This window comes from Vanacampus margaritifer, chromosome 1 (genome assembly GCF_051991255.1).
Source record: "Vanacampus margaritifer isolate UIUO_Vmar chromosome 1, RoL_Vmar_1.0, whole genome shotgun sequence".
Taxonomy (NCBI): Eukaryota; Metazoa; Chordata; class Actinopteri; order Syngnathiformes; family Syngnathidae; genus Vanacampus; species Vanacampus margaritifer.
Genome location: NC_135432.1, coordinates 5,638,721 through 5,654,029, shown reverse-complemented (window position 1 = coordinate 5,654,029; position 15,309 = coordinate 5,638,721). Strand labels below are relative to the sequence as shown.

Sequence of the window (15,309 nt, the reverse complement as noted above, 5' to 3'; positions counted from 1 at the left end):
ATGCCCTTCACGCAGAATCTGCCCAAATTGTGTACATGACTTTTTTTCCCCCCCTCCTGGTTAAAATAGTGAAATAAAACGGGCACTTACATTTGTCGCTTCAAGTGTGACGATTTTACATTTTTTCTGTGTGTTTGAGAAAGAACTGCTCAATTGAATTGATTGAAAATCTTTGATCAAATTTTGATGCTTTTTTTTTCTTGGCGCAAGGATCGACTTTTTTTTTTTTTTTAACTTTGTGATTATTTTGGGGGTGTTAACTGAAGAACTGTCAAGTTTGTCTCGAGCCAGATTGGGATAGCGAGAAAAAGGAAATAAATTATCCACCTGGGATAGCACTGGGATTATTGCTTTGACATCGCCTGCAGAAGGTGGATTACATCTTCCAGCTCCGTGAGTGTACAACATCTCTGAGTCACTGCAACTTTAATTCTTCTAACCTACAAGTGCACTTATTTGAATGTGCAATATGTCATTATATATATATTTTACTTTATAATTAAGAAAATACGAATATAAAGCTATTTAATCTGAATATAACTTTTTTTTTTAGTTAGCTTTTTACTGTCTGCTGCTGTAGGTTATATGAAAGCGTAGCAATTGGCTCCCTCTCCTGGTTTGAACATCAGCACGGAAGAAACCGAAAAGAGAAAAATAACTTTGTGAAATGTTATTGTTTTTATTTCATTAGGCTCATTAAGGGATTAAAGAGACATAATTGCTTCAATTAAAATAAACAAATCCAAATGGTTGAAATTAAAAACAGAAGTGCTAGACTTTGGCCTGTGTCGTTCTTAATTGCTATTTTAAAATAGTTTTGAAATGTAACAACAAAATGAACTTGAAATAATTTTGTATAAATGTTCTGAATATAAACGACTTGTCCCTTCGAGTCTCTGTGATCCTTTTCGACGCCGCTCCTCTAACGGAAGTGCGTGCGCTCAATTCGACGCCACTTTTAGCACCACAAATGGCCGTGCTAGTTATCAGTCAACAGGTCAACGAGCAGGGCCACTTTTGTTGGGGTCAAATGTTTTCCAAGGGGCGGGAGGGGTCACCGACGGCAGAAGCCAGCAAGCGCCTCCAATTCTATGCAAGCCATTCCAGTGCAATTAAACGCATGAGCGTCAAAATACATGGCAAGAATTATTCGTTAAATTTAAAATTAAATCGACTAACGTGATTGGCTGCAAATACAATTCCTAATTGCAAGCACGTGTGACTTTGTTGCGCTTGTGGAAGTCTTGGGGATTTGTGTTGGCATCAAAGCACCAATTGTATTTAAAATGTGAATATCGGCCTAAAGTTCGATCCGGCGTGGAGACGCGCTTGTACGTGAGGGAGTGCTGGTGAAATTAATTAGTTTTATTTGCCGAGTCCTAATGTTGTAGAAAATCTCGCGTGATCAACTAGAGCCTCTCACCGCAAGATTTTTTTGGCTGTCACGATTATATATCGATTCACCCCACCCACCTCTTAAGTTTGCCTTATTTTATATAGGCCTATATTTAAAAAGAATAATAATAAAAATCACAGGCCTCACGCAGCACCATCGCTGTAGACGTGCTTGCTCCCACTTCACTATTTTATAGGCTACTTTCACGTTAATAATGTGTATATACTGTATAATTTATTAAAAATGGCACATATCTGTTTTGGGCGTTTCATATGAATCTAACACCTTTTTATTATGTTCAATTTAATTGTAATCAAACCGTTATGAGCTCATTTCAATGCATTAACTGTACTGTGTGTATATATAAAAATATTTTCAACATACACATTACTTGAAATCTTAGTCATGTATAAGAATTCTAAACTCTGCGAGTAAAAAGTAAATTGTCAGGAATGCGTCATAGTGAGGTTTCATGGCCTTTTGTCCTTGCTGGCCCCCGCATCCATGTGTGATTCACACTCTCAGCTGTAAAAAGTCTGCTCACACACTTATGACACTATAGCACACGTGTGTGTGTGTGGCCTTACATCCCCTGAAACTATTTGCTGCACTTGTGTGTTTGTATACAGGTTTGTGTGTCATCCCTCGGTGACGATGAAGTTGGGACTGGATTGCGCATGTCGTCCGGCCTGCTGGCCCCCGGGCAGCTTGTTGGACTCCAGACACTGCGTCTTCGCGCTCACACTCCTCACACTCCTCATGCAGGTGGTGGTGGAGGCCAATTCCTGGTGGTGCGTATTTCACTTTTTTTTTTTTCCTCTTTTTTTTCCTTTCTGTGCTGCGTGGCATTTGACTTGTCACATTTGTAACCATGTAAGCCCATTTTGCTGATTTTCTATAGTCGTTTTTTTGGCAAAAGTCTACTTGGCTTCATTTAGACCACATATGAAGTCCCACAACATGCTCACTGTTGCATATTAACATTTCCAGAAGACCTTTTTCCACCCCATTTTCTTGCCAAGACAAAATTGTGAATATTATATAAATGTAGAATTACTGTGGTTTTCATTGTTCTGAGTCTAAATGTGTGTGGGGTATTTGGGTATAAAGGGAAAACTATTTGTGCTCTTCCTTGCAATCTTTACTGAACCAGACATCCATATATATATTTTTTACATAATTTTTATTTTTTTTAAAAAGTCCCCAAAATTATGAAGATTGAAATATCCCATTGAAATTGAGGGCAAGCTGATATTCGTACTCACAAGAAAACCTGACTTATTCCGTTGTTTGAATGGCAACAGGTGAATGCACACTTAATTGTGTCTTGTGCCATCAAAGTTGCTGCATTTGTCACTGCATGTCATTTTGAATGTTTCCAAAATCTCGGCTCAAAAAAATGAACATTTGCTTCAGTTGATCAAGTAAAGGCCAACCATGACATCTTGTTGCAATGAGCAAAAAAAAGTTTTTGTATTGTATTAGGGCTACAACTAACAATCATTCCAGTACTATTAATTGATTAATCTGTCAATTTTATTTCCATTAATCGATAAATTGGATTAAAATGTTTACATTTCTATCCCTTTTTTTTATTTTAAAAACCATCATTTCAAATTGGTAGTGGACAAAAATAAATAAATAAATTATGATGTAGTTACTGGTTTGGTCTGTAACGTGAGGAAAATCTTTTTTCAAAGTAAAAGCAATTGTTTTATTTTGGTTCAAACCAAAGACAACCCATCTTTCATGGAGGATTACAGAAATCTGAAAAAAAATTCTGTTGAGGATCTGAAATTCCGAGCATTTGGACAATTTTACGTTAAAAGACAAGATATTTAAACAATTCATCAATTATCAAAAATAGTTACCGATTAATTTAATAATCGAATAGTTATCGATTAATCGTTGCACTTCTAGTTTCTATTCACGTCGATGCTGTCCAGTTGAGTATTGGGTCACAGGCCGACTCGCAAGCTGACCCTGCAGTATCTCTCCTTGAGTTTCCTGTTTGAAGGAACGTCAGGGGTAAATGATTTGGGGGGTTAGCATGTCTGCATAGCGTCTATATTTTCCGTGTGTGTGCGTGCGTGTGTTCCGTTGCAGTTCCCCCGCTCGATCAAGTTACACGAGAGGCTAATTGTCTCTCTCGAGGGGCTCGGGGATGGGCTGCTGGGATTGTCCCGTGGCCTGGAACCAGATGCCCGAAGCGGTGCTGCGATTTCTTAATATCCCGCTTTGAATGGTTATTTCGCAAGCTGCGCCGTGAAAATGTGGAACATCGGCTTGTGTGAGAAAACTGGGGGGGGGGGCGCTTTCATCTTCATCGATTGAGCTGGTGTGAGTGTAGATTTCGGAAGATAGAAAAGTGTGCTGGATTATTTCAAAAGAATGCAACGTTTTAGTAGGAGAGAAATCCAGTAAAGGGCTAATTTATATGCTGCTTTTTTTTTGTTGGGGGGGTGAAAGGCTTCCAAAAGCTGTAAAAAGAAACACTCAGTCATGGGACATTGACTCTTTAGTTGAACTGCTCCCAGCTCTTCAACATGCGAGTTGAGCTTTTCTTTATTTAAACTGTTTTAGACCCTCAAAAGTGCTCAACTTCTTATTGTTCCTCCTCATTTCCTTCTTTCCTACTGTGCACTTCTTTTCTGCCCCGCCACTTGCGTGCTTGGCCCTGCCTATCGCATAACTTTTCAATGCAATGTCATTAAGATTTAAGGCTGTTTCGAGGATTTGGCCGCAAAAACAAATTGTTCCAAGTCTGAGAGACAGAAAAACAATCAGCTGTTGATTATCTTTGTTTGTTTGTTCTTTTGCTTGGGATGGTACGGGATTGAAGCTATATATATATATATATATATATATATATATATATATATATATATATATATATATATATATATATAAATTATTTTAGCATCATTGTGCAGTTTAAAAAAGGTAATATATAAAGCTTTTTCTACATCGCGCATGCTCCACCAATGCCCAGATGAGTACGAAGAGCCCTGTCTGTTTTACTCTGACTGCACCTATATTAGAGTAGAGTAGAGTGTGCGGACCCTCACACTCCACAGTTTCTTTGGGGAGGGGCGGAGTTTTTCTCAATTGAAGTCACGTCTTCGTTTGTCAACTGTGGCTGTCGCTTTAAGATGGTGCACGTACTCGCACGCGCACCATGAAGGAGCCTGACACAGATGCTGCAGTTACGTTTTGGGCCAGAGGTGGCAGTCGCGAGTAAACAAGTGACAAACTGCACACATCTTTTAAATTGGAAATGAATAATTGAATATTCAAAATATAGATTCAAAATGTTTGTTGTTGGAAAAAAGAGAGGTGAAAGATAGATGAAAAGTTTTTGTTTTTTTAAATGTCCAAAAAGTGTCTGCAAACTATCCAAAAAGTAAGAGGAAAAGCGGAAAATTACCATAAAATGTCCATTAAAGGGAGAACAAAATTTCCCCAAAATGTCCCCCCCAAAAAATGCAGAAAATATGTCCATAAATTGCCAAAAATGTCAGAAATTTAACAGAAAGGCAGAAAAGTCTAAAAATGTATGAAGTACTAAAAAAATAATCCAAAAAAGGTAGAAAAAAATGAATCTCAAAGTAGTGGATGCTGCATATTTTTCTGTTATTGTGCAGCTCTAATAAGCTCTTCGTCCCTCAGTACATTCGACTAAAAATAACCCACTGCTTCGTTCATCACAATGTTCAAAAATTTTGTGGCTTTTTTAATGATTTATTTGGCCTAACATGGCTCTTGCGACAGGAAAGGTTGCTGACCCCTGACCTACATGCTGTCCTCCCCCACACCCCCCCCCCCGTTTTTCCCGCAGGTCTTTAGCCATGAACCCGCTGCTGATCCCGGAGGCCTACATCATCGGCGCCCAGCCTCTGTGCAGCCAGTTGGCGGGTCTCTCGCAGGGCCAGAAGAAGCTGTGCCAGCTCTACCAGGACCACATGCAGTACATCGGCGAAGGCGCCAAGACCGGCATCAGGGAGTGCCAGTACCAGTTCCGACATCGGCGCTGGAACTGCAGCACGGTGGACAACTCGTCCGTCTTTGGACGGGTCATGCAAATAGGTAAGCCGGATGGAGGCTATACAAACGTTTTCTGCATGTGGTGTGCTTGGTTCACTTTAATATGTGACATAGCAGAAAAGTATCTTTTTTTTCTCTCTGATGGGTGAGAGACAAGTTTAAAAAATGAGGACGAACGTGTTTGACTTAAGTGCGGATGTTCTGATCTCTCATTCAAGCTAGCAGAACTTTACGAACCGTGCTCGGATAAAACCACTAAATGTTTTCTTTGGATATGTGCCTGCATCTCAGGAAAGGGTGGGGGGAAAAAAAGTTGACGTCAAGTTTTATTGATCATAATCTTCCAGATGGATTATAATAAATCCAGGCAAAACGGTTGTTGTAATGTCAGCAGTGTTGCTGCGTGGTGATATTTCTTAGTTTTGTCTGACATGGCAAGAGGAATGTATGTCTTCTGTTTACGGGTACGACGGCTTGTCGCCTCTGAAAGTTCTACGTTTGTTCACTGCTTGGGGACCAACTGTACGTTTTTGGGCACTGAAAAGTTACAGCTACCTAAAGATCTAGAAAATGTGTTTATACAGTATGTGTATATATGTATACGTTTATGTATGTGTATATATATTAGGTGTGTTGCAAAAACTGTTTTGGACCTGAATTTTTTTTTTTCTGATTTAAAACATGCAAGTTTATCATATCAAATCATTGCACTTTGAAATATACTGAAATATATATCGAATCGTCTTTTATTGGAAAAAATCTATCTTAGAAAGAAATGGCATATTTACATTACTGGCAAGTACATTCAAATGTACAGTAATTTCTGGACTACAAGGCGCACCTGACTATAAGCCGCGCTAGCTAAATTTGGGGAATACGCGAGTTTGTTACATATATAAGCCGCACCCGACTATAAGCCGCAGGTGTTTTAATGTTACCGCACCGGGTTCCCGCTACTTTCTTTTCCATAATGAGGGCACAAATTGTCGCTCGCTCTCGTTCTGTCTCTCCTCACTTGGTTTGTTTTGCTCTGCCTGACGCTCTTGCGCTTCCTTTATAGCGCGTCCCCTTGTGGTCTGATGGATAAGCCGCACCTTTGTATGAGGCGGAGGGTTGAATGCAAGTGAAAAAAGTAGCGGCTTGTAGTCCAGAAATTACTTTATGTAAAATGATAACAAAAAAGTGCATCATACCCTGTTGAGCTGAGCTGTACCTAATCGAATCGTAATCCCACCGAGTCAAACCGAATCTAATCGTTTCACTTTCAAAATTGAACTGTCCTTGAATCGTTTTGCACCCCGCGTATTGAAAACTATAATGAATTGTCTTTTGTGGAGAAATGCCCACCCCTAATATATATGTATTTTATTTACACTATTGTGTTGCCTGGATCAGGATTGGCTGATATATTGAATTTTATGCTAAATTGGTGATCGGCTGTAATGTCTAATTTGCCTGATCGATCAACAACGTCATTGATCAGCTCTGCAAAATAAGTCATTACGTTTTATTCAATGTTCAATTATCAGTGTTTTTTTGTTTATTCATTTTCCCCGTGTGCAATTGCCGTCAATTATATGTTTTTTTTGGTGCTATTCGTGGGTCAGGCCAGGCCTCATTACCTCATTTGCTCTAGAGCAAATCTAAAAGTTGTTTAAATAGATGTATTGCTCCATCTTCTGATCAAATCAATTTGCGTTTTTTTTTTTTTTTATCTGGCTGATCGGTCATCGGACAAAAAAAGTAATGATCGCATAAAGGCTATCACGTATATATGTAGAAATGTATATGTATGGTTGTATATATATTTATTGTCGTTTATAGATATGTCATTTCCATGACGGTTTTTACATTAATAGGCCATGGTTGGAACGATACGTCTCTAGATTATTGCCGATTTTGGGGAATATAATTTACTTTGTGGTGCTTTTGACTCCATTCAAGCACTTTGTAATGGTCTGTTCTTCTTGAGAGAGTTTCTTTTTTGCTGAATAATGTACATTTGACTGCACTATAAAGTAGTGCAGGGGGTGTGGCTGATCCAGACAAACAGGCTGTGGTTGACCACTGTCATACTTGCTCCGTCACAGTCCTCCTCTCTTTTTTTTAAGCCCTCTCAAGGGCATATAGACGTGCTCTCCCCTCCATGTTGGTCTCATGGTCTGACTGTCTGCCTGCTGTCCGAGGAAACTACTTTTGATTTAAAACCGAGCTCGGAGCAGCACTGAAGGAGTTGGGTTCAGCTCCTCCGCCTTGCTGCTTTTCTTCAGGGTGGTTTAAAGGCAAGGGAGAAGACACTTGAGTCTGTCGACAAGTCTGAACCGAGGCCAATATTCAAAGGATGAATTAAAAAAAGTAAAACATCTGAGTAATAAATCCTCCCTTCTCCAACGCACTCCTTCCAGGATATCCCAGCTGGATGGATCTCAACCTTTCTAACAGGCGTCCTTACCCGGACTGCTCCTCGTCATTTTTGATGCCTCGTGTTTGAGTTTCTACCGGCGCATTTTTCCATCCATGCTTTGACAAATCTTTTCAGTTTGTCTAGTTTTTCTTTCTCTCTCTGCTTTTGTCATTACAATACTTGCTTTTTGGCTGCAAGGCTGCATGATGCGCAGTTCCATTTTGTATTAGACATTTTCTATATTTTTCTGTCCACAGTTTTGCTCTTTGGTGATCATGGTGAGCTCCGAAGGACTGAGGTGCATTTTGAGTTCCGTGCTCTATAGCAGTGGTTCTTGACACACACATCCAACTAATGTAGTTCGTGATGACGCACCCTGCTTGGCCATCATTGGCTGCAGGTGAACACACTTGCTTGCTATCAGTGCTTCAGTTCAGGGAGTTTGGTGCGCTCGGTATTCGACTTTATTTTTTCTTTTTCTTTATGGTTGTAATCCTTTCATACACTATTACTATTTTTAAAAAAAAATGAAAAGAAAAGAAAGTTGTCGGCCAAATATGTACAATATAAATTCGCATGTACAACGGAATTTATGGTGTTCCGCAGGGTTCAATTCTGGGGCCGCTGATGTTTTCATTGTATCTGCTGTCTCTGTGTTTTTTTTTGTTTGTTTTTTTTTTGGGGGGGAGAGCTCACTATTGTATTCGGTAATGTTCATTCGGTAATTTTACCTCTGCCTCTGTGTTCTGAGGTAGAGTTGAGTGATTGAAGTCATCGCCCTAACTGCATGATTTGCAATGCCGAGTTGAATAATTCTAGTCCAGCACAACTAGCTATTTAGCAAAACTTAAGGAATACTTCCTTAACCCCTGTGCGTTATTTGACCATATTTTGGCTTTTTGTTAGATCTGACCAAGCTATTTCAAAATAAAATAACGCCCAGGGGTTAAGATGCATGGAGAAGGGGAATACAAGAACAAAACACTTTCTAAATTAAAGTTGAAGTGAGCTAGATTTGATGAAAAGGCTACTCTCCCTGTTCATTTTGTTCACAGTAAAACCCATACCTACAGTATGTCTTAAATTTGAAAAAAAAAATATCACATTTAATTTTTCAATAAAAAAAGAAGGGTTTGGTGACTGTGCATAGGAAACTGGTGTGGTTCGGTAACTCAGACAAGAACCACTGCTCTATAGGAAATAATGATGTCGGGCGGAGTTGGTGGGCAGAAAACCCAGAACCCGTCATTGGTGACAGACAATGTGAAAGAGTCCTTGCGGTTTTTCATTTTGGAAAACTCTCAGCTTTGTGGGCAAATTCTTTGTCACCGGAGGGTGCTGTCCACTCCCTGGCTCAAGCCCAGCAATAGCAAACCAAATTCCACTTTTCAACATGTTTGACTAAAAGCCTGCAGAACTGATCAAGTGCTCTGCAATAACTGACATTGCATCAACATTGAATAGAAATCTGGGTCAAACCATGTCAATTGAACATAGTTACACGAAATGAAAAGCTTTGTTGTCATCGCTTGTGCGCAGGCAGTCGAGAGACGGCCTTCACCTACGCCATCAGCGCAGCAGGGGTCGTGAACGCGGTGAGCCGCGCCTGCCGAGAGGGGGAGCTGTCCAGCTGCGGCTGCAGCCGCGCCGCTCGGCCCAAAGACCTGCCGCGGGACTGGCTGTGGGGGGGATGCGGAGACAACCTCAACTACGGCTACAGATTCTCCAAGGAGTTTGTGGATGCTCGCGAGCGGGAGAAGAGCTACCCCAAGGGCTCGCAGGACAGCGCGCGGCTGATGATGAATCTTCACAACAACGAGGCTGGGAGACGGGTACGTGCGCACACACGCATTCAAAAACGCTTTATAAATCCACATGCTGTTGCCTTCTGCGTGATTTTAAAGAAGGCCAAGCTGGAAGTGAGACAAGTCAGGTCAATCACATTCAACAGCTCTGTCTGCTCTCCCCCGCGGGGCCTGAGATCTGACGGGTCGATAGCATCACTCTGACAGTTCTGGGGTTTCATTTTCCTCCCCAAACATCTTGAAACCACCTCAAAGCAAACGTGGAGCCAAGATATCTCGGCGGTTCTGTTTCAAACAGTGGACTGTTTCATTGTACTTTTTTGTTGCACAAATGCACGGGGTCACGACTTGTCGGATCATGAACACAATATGCAAGTATGTGACTGCAGCAACGTTAGTTTAGTTCAGGGAAACTAGGGATGTTTGATAACCGCTTTTTTCAGACCGATACCAATATGAGTACAGACGCTCCCCACCTTACGAACGAGTTACGTTCCGGACGATCGTTCGTAAGGTGAATTTGTTCGTAAGTTGCTTCAGTGCTATATTTTGTATTATAATTTATGTTTAAAGCCTATATAAGTATATTGAATGTTTATATAAGTATGTTTAAGGCTTGTACAAGTAACCTGCATTGGTTTGTACTGAAAAAAAATTAATAAAATGGAGAGAATACGTACAGTACTGTACTACGTATGTTAGAGAGAGAGAGCGAGACACACACACACAGTATGTACATGTACGTAATAAGATAAATAAAATGAAGTTTAACTTACTTTTGGAAGATGTACTCGATGCTTAAGGAGATGATGGAGGAGGAGGAAGAGGAGGATTTTATATCATGAGAGATTCTTCGTCGTCGCTGGAATCGGCTTCAAAAGTTATTTCCTGCTTCATGGGGACCGGCGTTTCTTCCTCCTCCTCCTCGCCACGTTGCTCAGCCTCCAATGAGCTCTCACAGCGCCAATCGTCGGTATTAGCGGCGGAAAGAAGCACTACGCGCAATACAAAATCGAACTTACAGCATTTCTTTCCAAACATTTTTCGACATACTGTACTCGCAGAAATGTTCGTATGTACCGTTGTTCGCAACTCGAATGTTCGTAAGTAGGGGAGCGTCTGTACTTGTCTCTTGGATAGTCACCAATACCACTTGTGCATAAAATTCACCCCCAAAACAATGACAGATCATTTTAAAAAGAGAAGGACCTATAAAAAAAAAAATTCTTAAAATTGCATGAAGTTAATGGCAATTTTCTATTCTAATTTCTGAACAGGCACAAAACGTTTTTTTTCCGCCGTCAAGCATACCGATACTTTGAAATATCGGTCCTCGCCCATCCCTAACGAAAACTGGCAAAACAACTAAAACTAAACTTGAAATAACTTTTTATTTAACAAAAGGAAAATGCTTTAAAAAAAAAAAAGACAACTGAAAGTACAGTTTATATTTACAAAACTAATTAAAACGAACTAGTTATAGTGAAAAAGTAATTCGTTTTCATCTTTGTAAATTTTATTCCTCAGCCTTTGAGGCTGATTTTAAATGTATTTATTTCAACAACACGGTCGTTAGCCGGAAGAAAGAAAGTCGAACAGTTGTCTGGGAGTTGTAGTTGTTTTAACTTTGTCACCTACAAGCGACGTCATCTAGCAGCAGCCAATAAAAAAGCATCAACATATGCCGTAGCTCGTAAACGACAATCTTGCGTGTTTTTTCTCTCTCAAGTTTTCTCAAATGGCTTCCCTGCTTTTGTCACTTAACTCAGGCCGAACGACAGTGTTTAATACATCTCAGCAGGAGTTCAAGCCACAAAACTGCTTTGGAAGTTGGCAACTTGGCAAAAAAGGAATGGAAAGCGAGACCTTCCTAGCTTTAAGATTTTAAGGTTGTGATGCATCTGACTTTAAAAGCAGTATATTGCACAATTTTGAAAACAAATACTAAAGCTAATAAAAACTAAAATTAAGCATTTTTGAAACAACTGAAAATAAAAACTTCCCTACAAACAGTTGGGTGAAAAAAATTTGATTCAAACCAACCCGCCACTTGGTTTAATTTGACCCAACGTTCTGGGTCACTTTGTACAAAATAACCAAATTTTTGGGCATCATTTTGTACAAAATAACCAAATTTTTGGGCATCATTTTGTACAAAATAACCCAATGATGTGAGTCATTTTGTAGCCAATAACCAATTTTTTGGGGCCAATTATGTACAAAATAACCCAATGATTTTGTCATTTAGGAAGAAATGACCCAATTTTTTTGGGATCATTTTGTACCAAATAGCCCAATTTTGGGGATCATTTTGTACCAAATGTTTTTTTTATTAAAATTTTTTTGGGGTTGTTCTCTACCAATTAAAAAAAAAATCGTGGGTCGTTTTGCACTAAACAACCCAATGATGTGAGTCATTTTGTAGCCAATAACCAATTTTTTGGGGCTAATTATGTACAAAATAACCCAATGATTTTGTCATTTAGGAAGAAATGACCCAATTTTTTTGGGATCATTTTGTACCAAATAGCCCAATTTTGGGGATCATTTTGTACCAAATGTTTTTTTTATTAAAATTTTTTTGGGGTTGTTCTCTACCAATTAAAAAAAAAATCGTGGGTCGTTTTGCACTAAACAACCCAATGATGTGAGTCATTTTGTAGCCAATAACCAATTTTTTGGGGCTAATTATGTACAAAATAACCCAATGATTTTGTCATTTAGGAAGAAATGACCCAATTTTTTTGGGATCATTTTGTACCAAATAGCCCAATTTTGGGGATTATTTTGTACCAAATGTTTTTTTTATTAAATTTTTTTTGGGGTTGTTCTATACCAATTAAAAAAAAAATCGTGGGTCGTTTTGCACTAAACAACCCAATGATTTGAGTCATTTTGTAGCCAATAACCAATTTTTTGGGGCTAATTATGTACAAAATAACCCAATGATTTTGTCATTTAGGAAGAAATTACCCAATTTTTTTGGGATCATTTTGTACCAAATAGCCCAATTTTGGGGATCATTTTGTACCAAATGTTTTTTTATTAAAATTTTTTTGGGGTTGTTCTCTACCAATTAAAAAGAAAATCGTGGGTCGTTTTGTACTAAACAACCCAATGATATGAGTCATTTTGTAGCCAATAACCCAATTTTTTGGGCTAATTATGTACACAATAACCCAATGATTTTGTCATTGAGGAACAAATAACCAAATTTTTTGGGATCGTTTTGTACCAAATAGCCCAATTTTGGTGATCATTTTGTACCAAATAATGTTTTTTTGTTTTTGTTTTTTTTGGGTCATTCTCTACCAATTTAAAAAAAAAAAAAATTGTGGGTCGTTTTGTACTAAACAACCCAGAAAGTTGGGCGAAATTGATCCAAGTATTACATCAGTCCCCGTTTGACCCAACTACTTTTAGTGTAACAAATCTGTTCTACAAAGTAATAAAAACTAATAAATAAAATGAAATAAAAAATAACTGTAATGAAAATTGCGCAACTCTTATAACCCTGGACTGTAGCAGATAATATGAATCATGTTGGATTTGCTTTATATTTGTGGGTTGATTGTTGCTGTCCGATCTCCCCCCCCCAGACTGTGTCCGACCTTGCTCACGTGTCGTGCAAGTGCCACGGCGTTTCCGGCTCGTGCAGCCTCAAGACCTGCTGGCTGCAGCTGGCTGACTTCCGCAAGGTGGGCGACGCCTTGAAGGAGAAGTACGACAGCGCCGCAGCCATGAAGCTCAACACGCGTGGCAAGCTGGTGCAGATGAACAACAAGTTCAACCCCCCCACGAGCCACGACCTGGTCTACATCGAGTCCAGTCCAGACTACTGCCTGAAGAACCAGAGCACCGGCTCCCTGGGCACGGTGGGCCGTCTTTGCAACAAGACCTCGGAGGGGATGGATGGCTGCGAGCTGATGTGCTGCGGTCGCGGTTACGACCAGTTCAAGGCTCAGTTGGTGGAGCGTTGCCACTGCAAGTTCCACTGGTGCTGCTATGTCAAGTGCAAGCGCTGCACCAAGATAGTAGACCAATTCGTCTGCAAGTGAGACTCGAGCAGAGTTGCAGACGACGGCAGTGCATCTGTGGGAGCGAAGGAGTCCAAGACGGAGAGAGAATGGAAGAGAGAAACTATATAAATTATATTTATAGAGTTAAACAATTATGCCATTGCAAAAAGACTCGACTCCCCCCAAATAAATCACATCTTCAGGAACTGAGAGTATCATATTTATTTTGAGATTGTTTTTATTTAGGCCCAGCTGATTTTTAACTCCTGCAAGTGCCTAAAATGGCTGGAAACGTCCTCGGCCATTAATTCCGCAAAATGTTGTTTTTGTGAGATTAGTGAAAAATTGGACCGTGCTTCCCAATTTCTGAGAAAAGTAGAGTGTGATACTTCAAGGTCCTGGTTTGTTGTATAGCTGCGTTGACACGAGAATGCCTGTGTGTTGTATGGATGGATGTGTTTTCACGGGCCCGGTCCCAAACCAACTCTCACATCCCCAATCCCCAAACTTCTCCCCTCTCGACTCGTGGAACGTGAGGGATCTGGTTGGTTTGTGTGAGTCCGTAGAGGAAAAATGGGTTCAGACAGAGGACGGTTTTGGGGGCTGGGCTATTTATTAAGCTGTCCCAGAAGCCGGAGCGATCCGCAGGTGCTGCAGAAGCCCTCCGCCATAATGCACTTTGATACAGAGGCTTAAACTGTCTCTATGTGTCTGTTCAGCTGTTTTTTTTTTAACCACAGTGGATCAGTTAATATATCAATTTTATAGCCGACACTGTTTTCCATATTAATTCAGATTATTCATTTACCGTAGTCTACAATACATATCCTGGTTTTGAATATATACGGGCAAGGTTTTGATTGCATTGGTGAAATAGTCCATGGTGTGTGTGTGTGTGCGTGTATATATATAGTATGTCTATTCAACCGATCAGTAAACTGTATTTATTTTTGCTTTAACCAGATCCTCCATTATAGCAGCCAAACATTTGGTTGGACACGCTGTGGAAATCACTTTTGGGAAGTTAACACTCACTCGACTCTCGCGGCTCTTCACAATTTTTGTAAAGGGAAATGCACCTTATTCGTCCACTCAGTTTTTCTTCTCACTCAAGTTCAATGTTGGTGTTAGACACATTTGACACATCAGATCATCCAATTTTCCAGTAGCCACATTTTCAATACCACTCATAACGCAAATGATCGCCACCAGTCCAGCTCAATTTATGTATATTTATCAGCTTCCATCCTCAGTTTGAGGTTTGTTCAACTTCATGTGTAATAGCAAATATTTTGTTACTTTTTACAAATTGACTAAATGCTCTACTTTGTTTCAATAAATACATAAAACCTGAATATTTACTCATATTGTCTTTGAAAAGTTGTCTTTTTTGGCGTGTCACTTGAGGTGCGAAGTTAGGACCCAAACATAAACAAGACACAGAGGTTGGAAAAACAGTCTTCCTAAACAAAAATACAAAGTAACAGCAGAGAGCATGGCTGCATTCAACTTGCCTCAAAGAAGAAACTTGACGGCGAAACCTTGATTAACTCTTTGACTGCCAAAAACGTTAAATAACGTTTAGTAAAATCCTATGGAGGAGTGCCAAAGACGTTAAAATACGTTTGTTTCAAACGTTTG

At 39.8% G+C, this 15,309-nt stretch overlaps 1 protein-coding gene across 3 annotated transcripts in view; it reads left to right on the top strand.

Moving 5' to 3' along the window:
- The window catches only part of wnt5a (wingless-type MMTV integration site family, member 5a), a 65,659-nt gene extending 50,626 nt beyond the window's left edge, over window positions 1–15,033 (top strand). For 2 of the 3 annotated variants that reach the window (XM_077568069.1, XM_077568084.1), the window contains 4 exons: window positions 2,026–2,187; window positions 5,235–5,482; window positions 9,384–9,676; window positions 13,249–15,033. In XM_077568069.1, coding sequence (XP_077424195.1) covers window positions 2,026–2,187; window positions 5,235–5,482; window positions 9,384–9,676; window positions 13,249–13,707 — 1,162 coding nt within the window. In that variant the 3' untranslated portion in view covers window positions 13,708–15,033. Of the gene's footprint in view, window positions 1–212; window positions 394–2,025; window positions 2,188–5,234; window positions 5,483–9,383; window positions 9,677–13,248 lie in introns of those variants that run through there. The other variant, XM_077568077.1, reaches the window with a different exon arrangement.
- The last annotated feature ends 276 nt before the right edge of the window (window positions 15,034–15,309 follow it).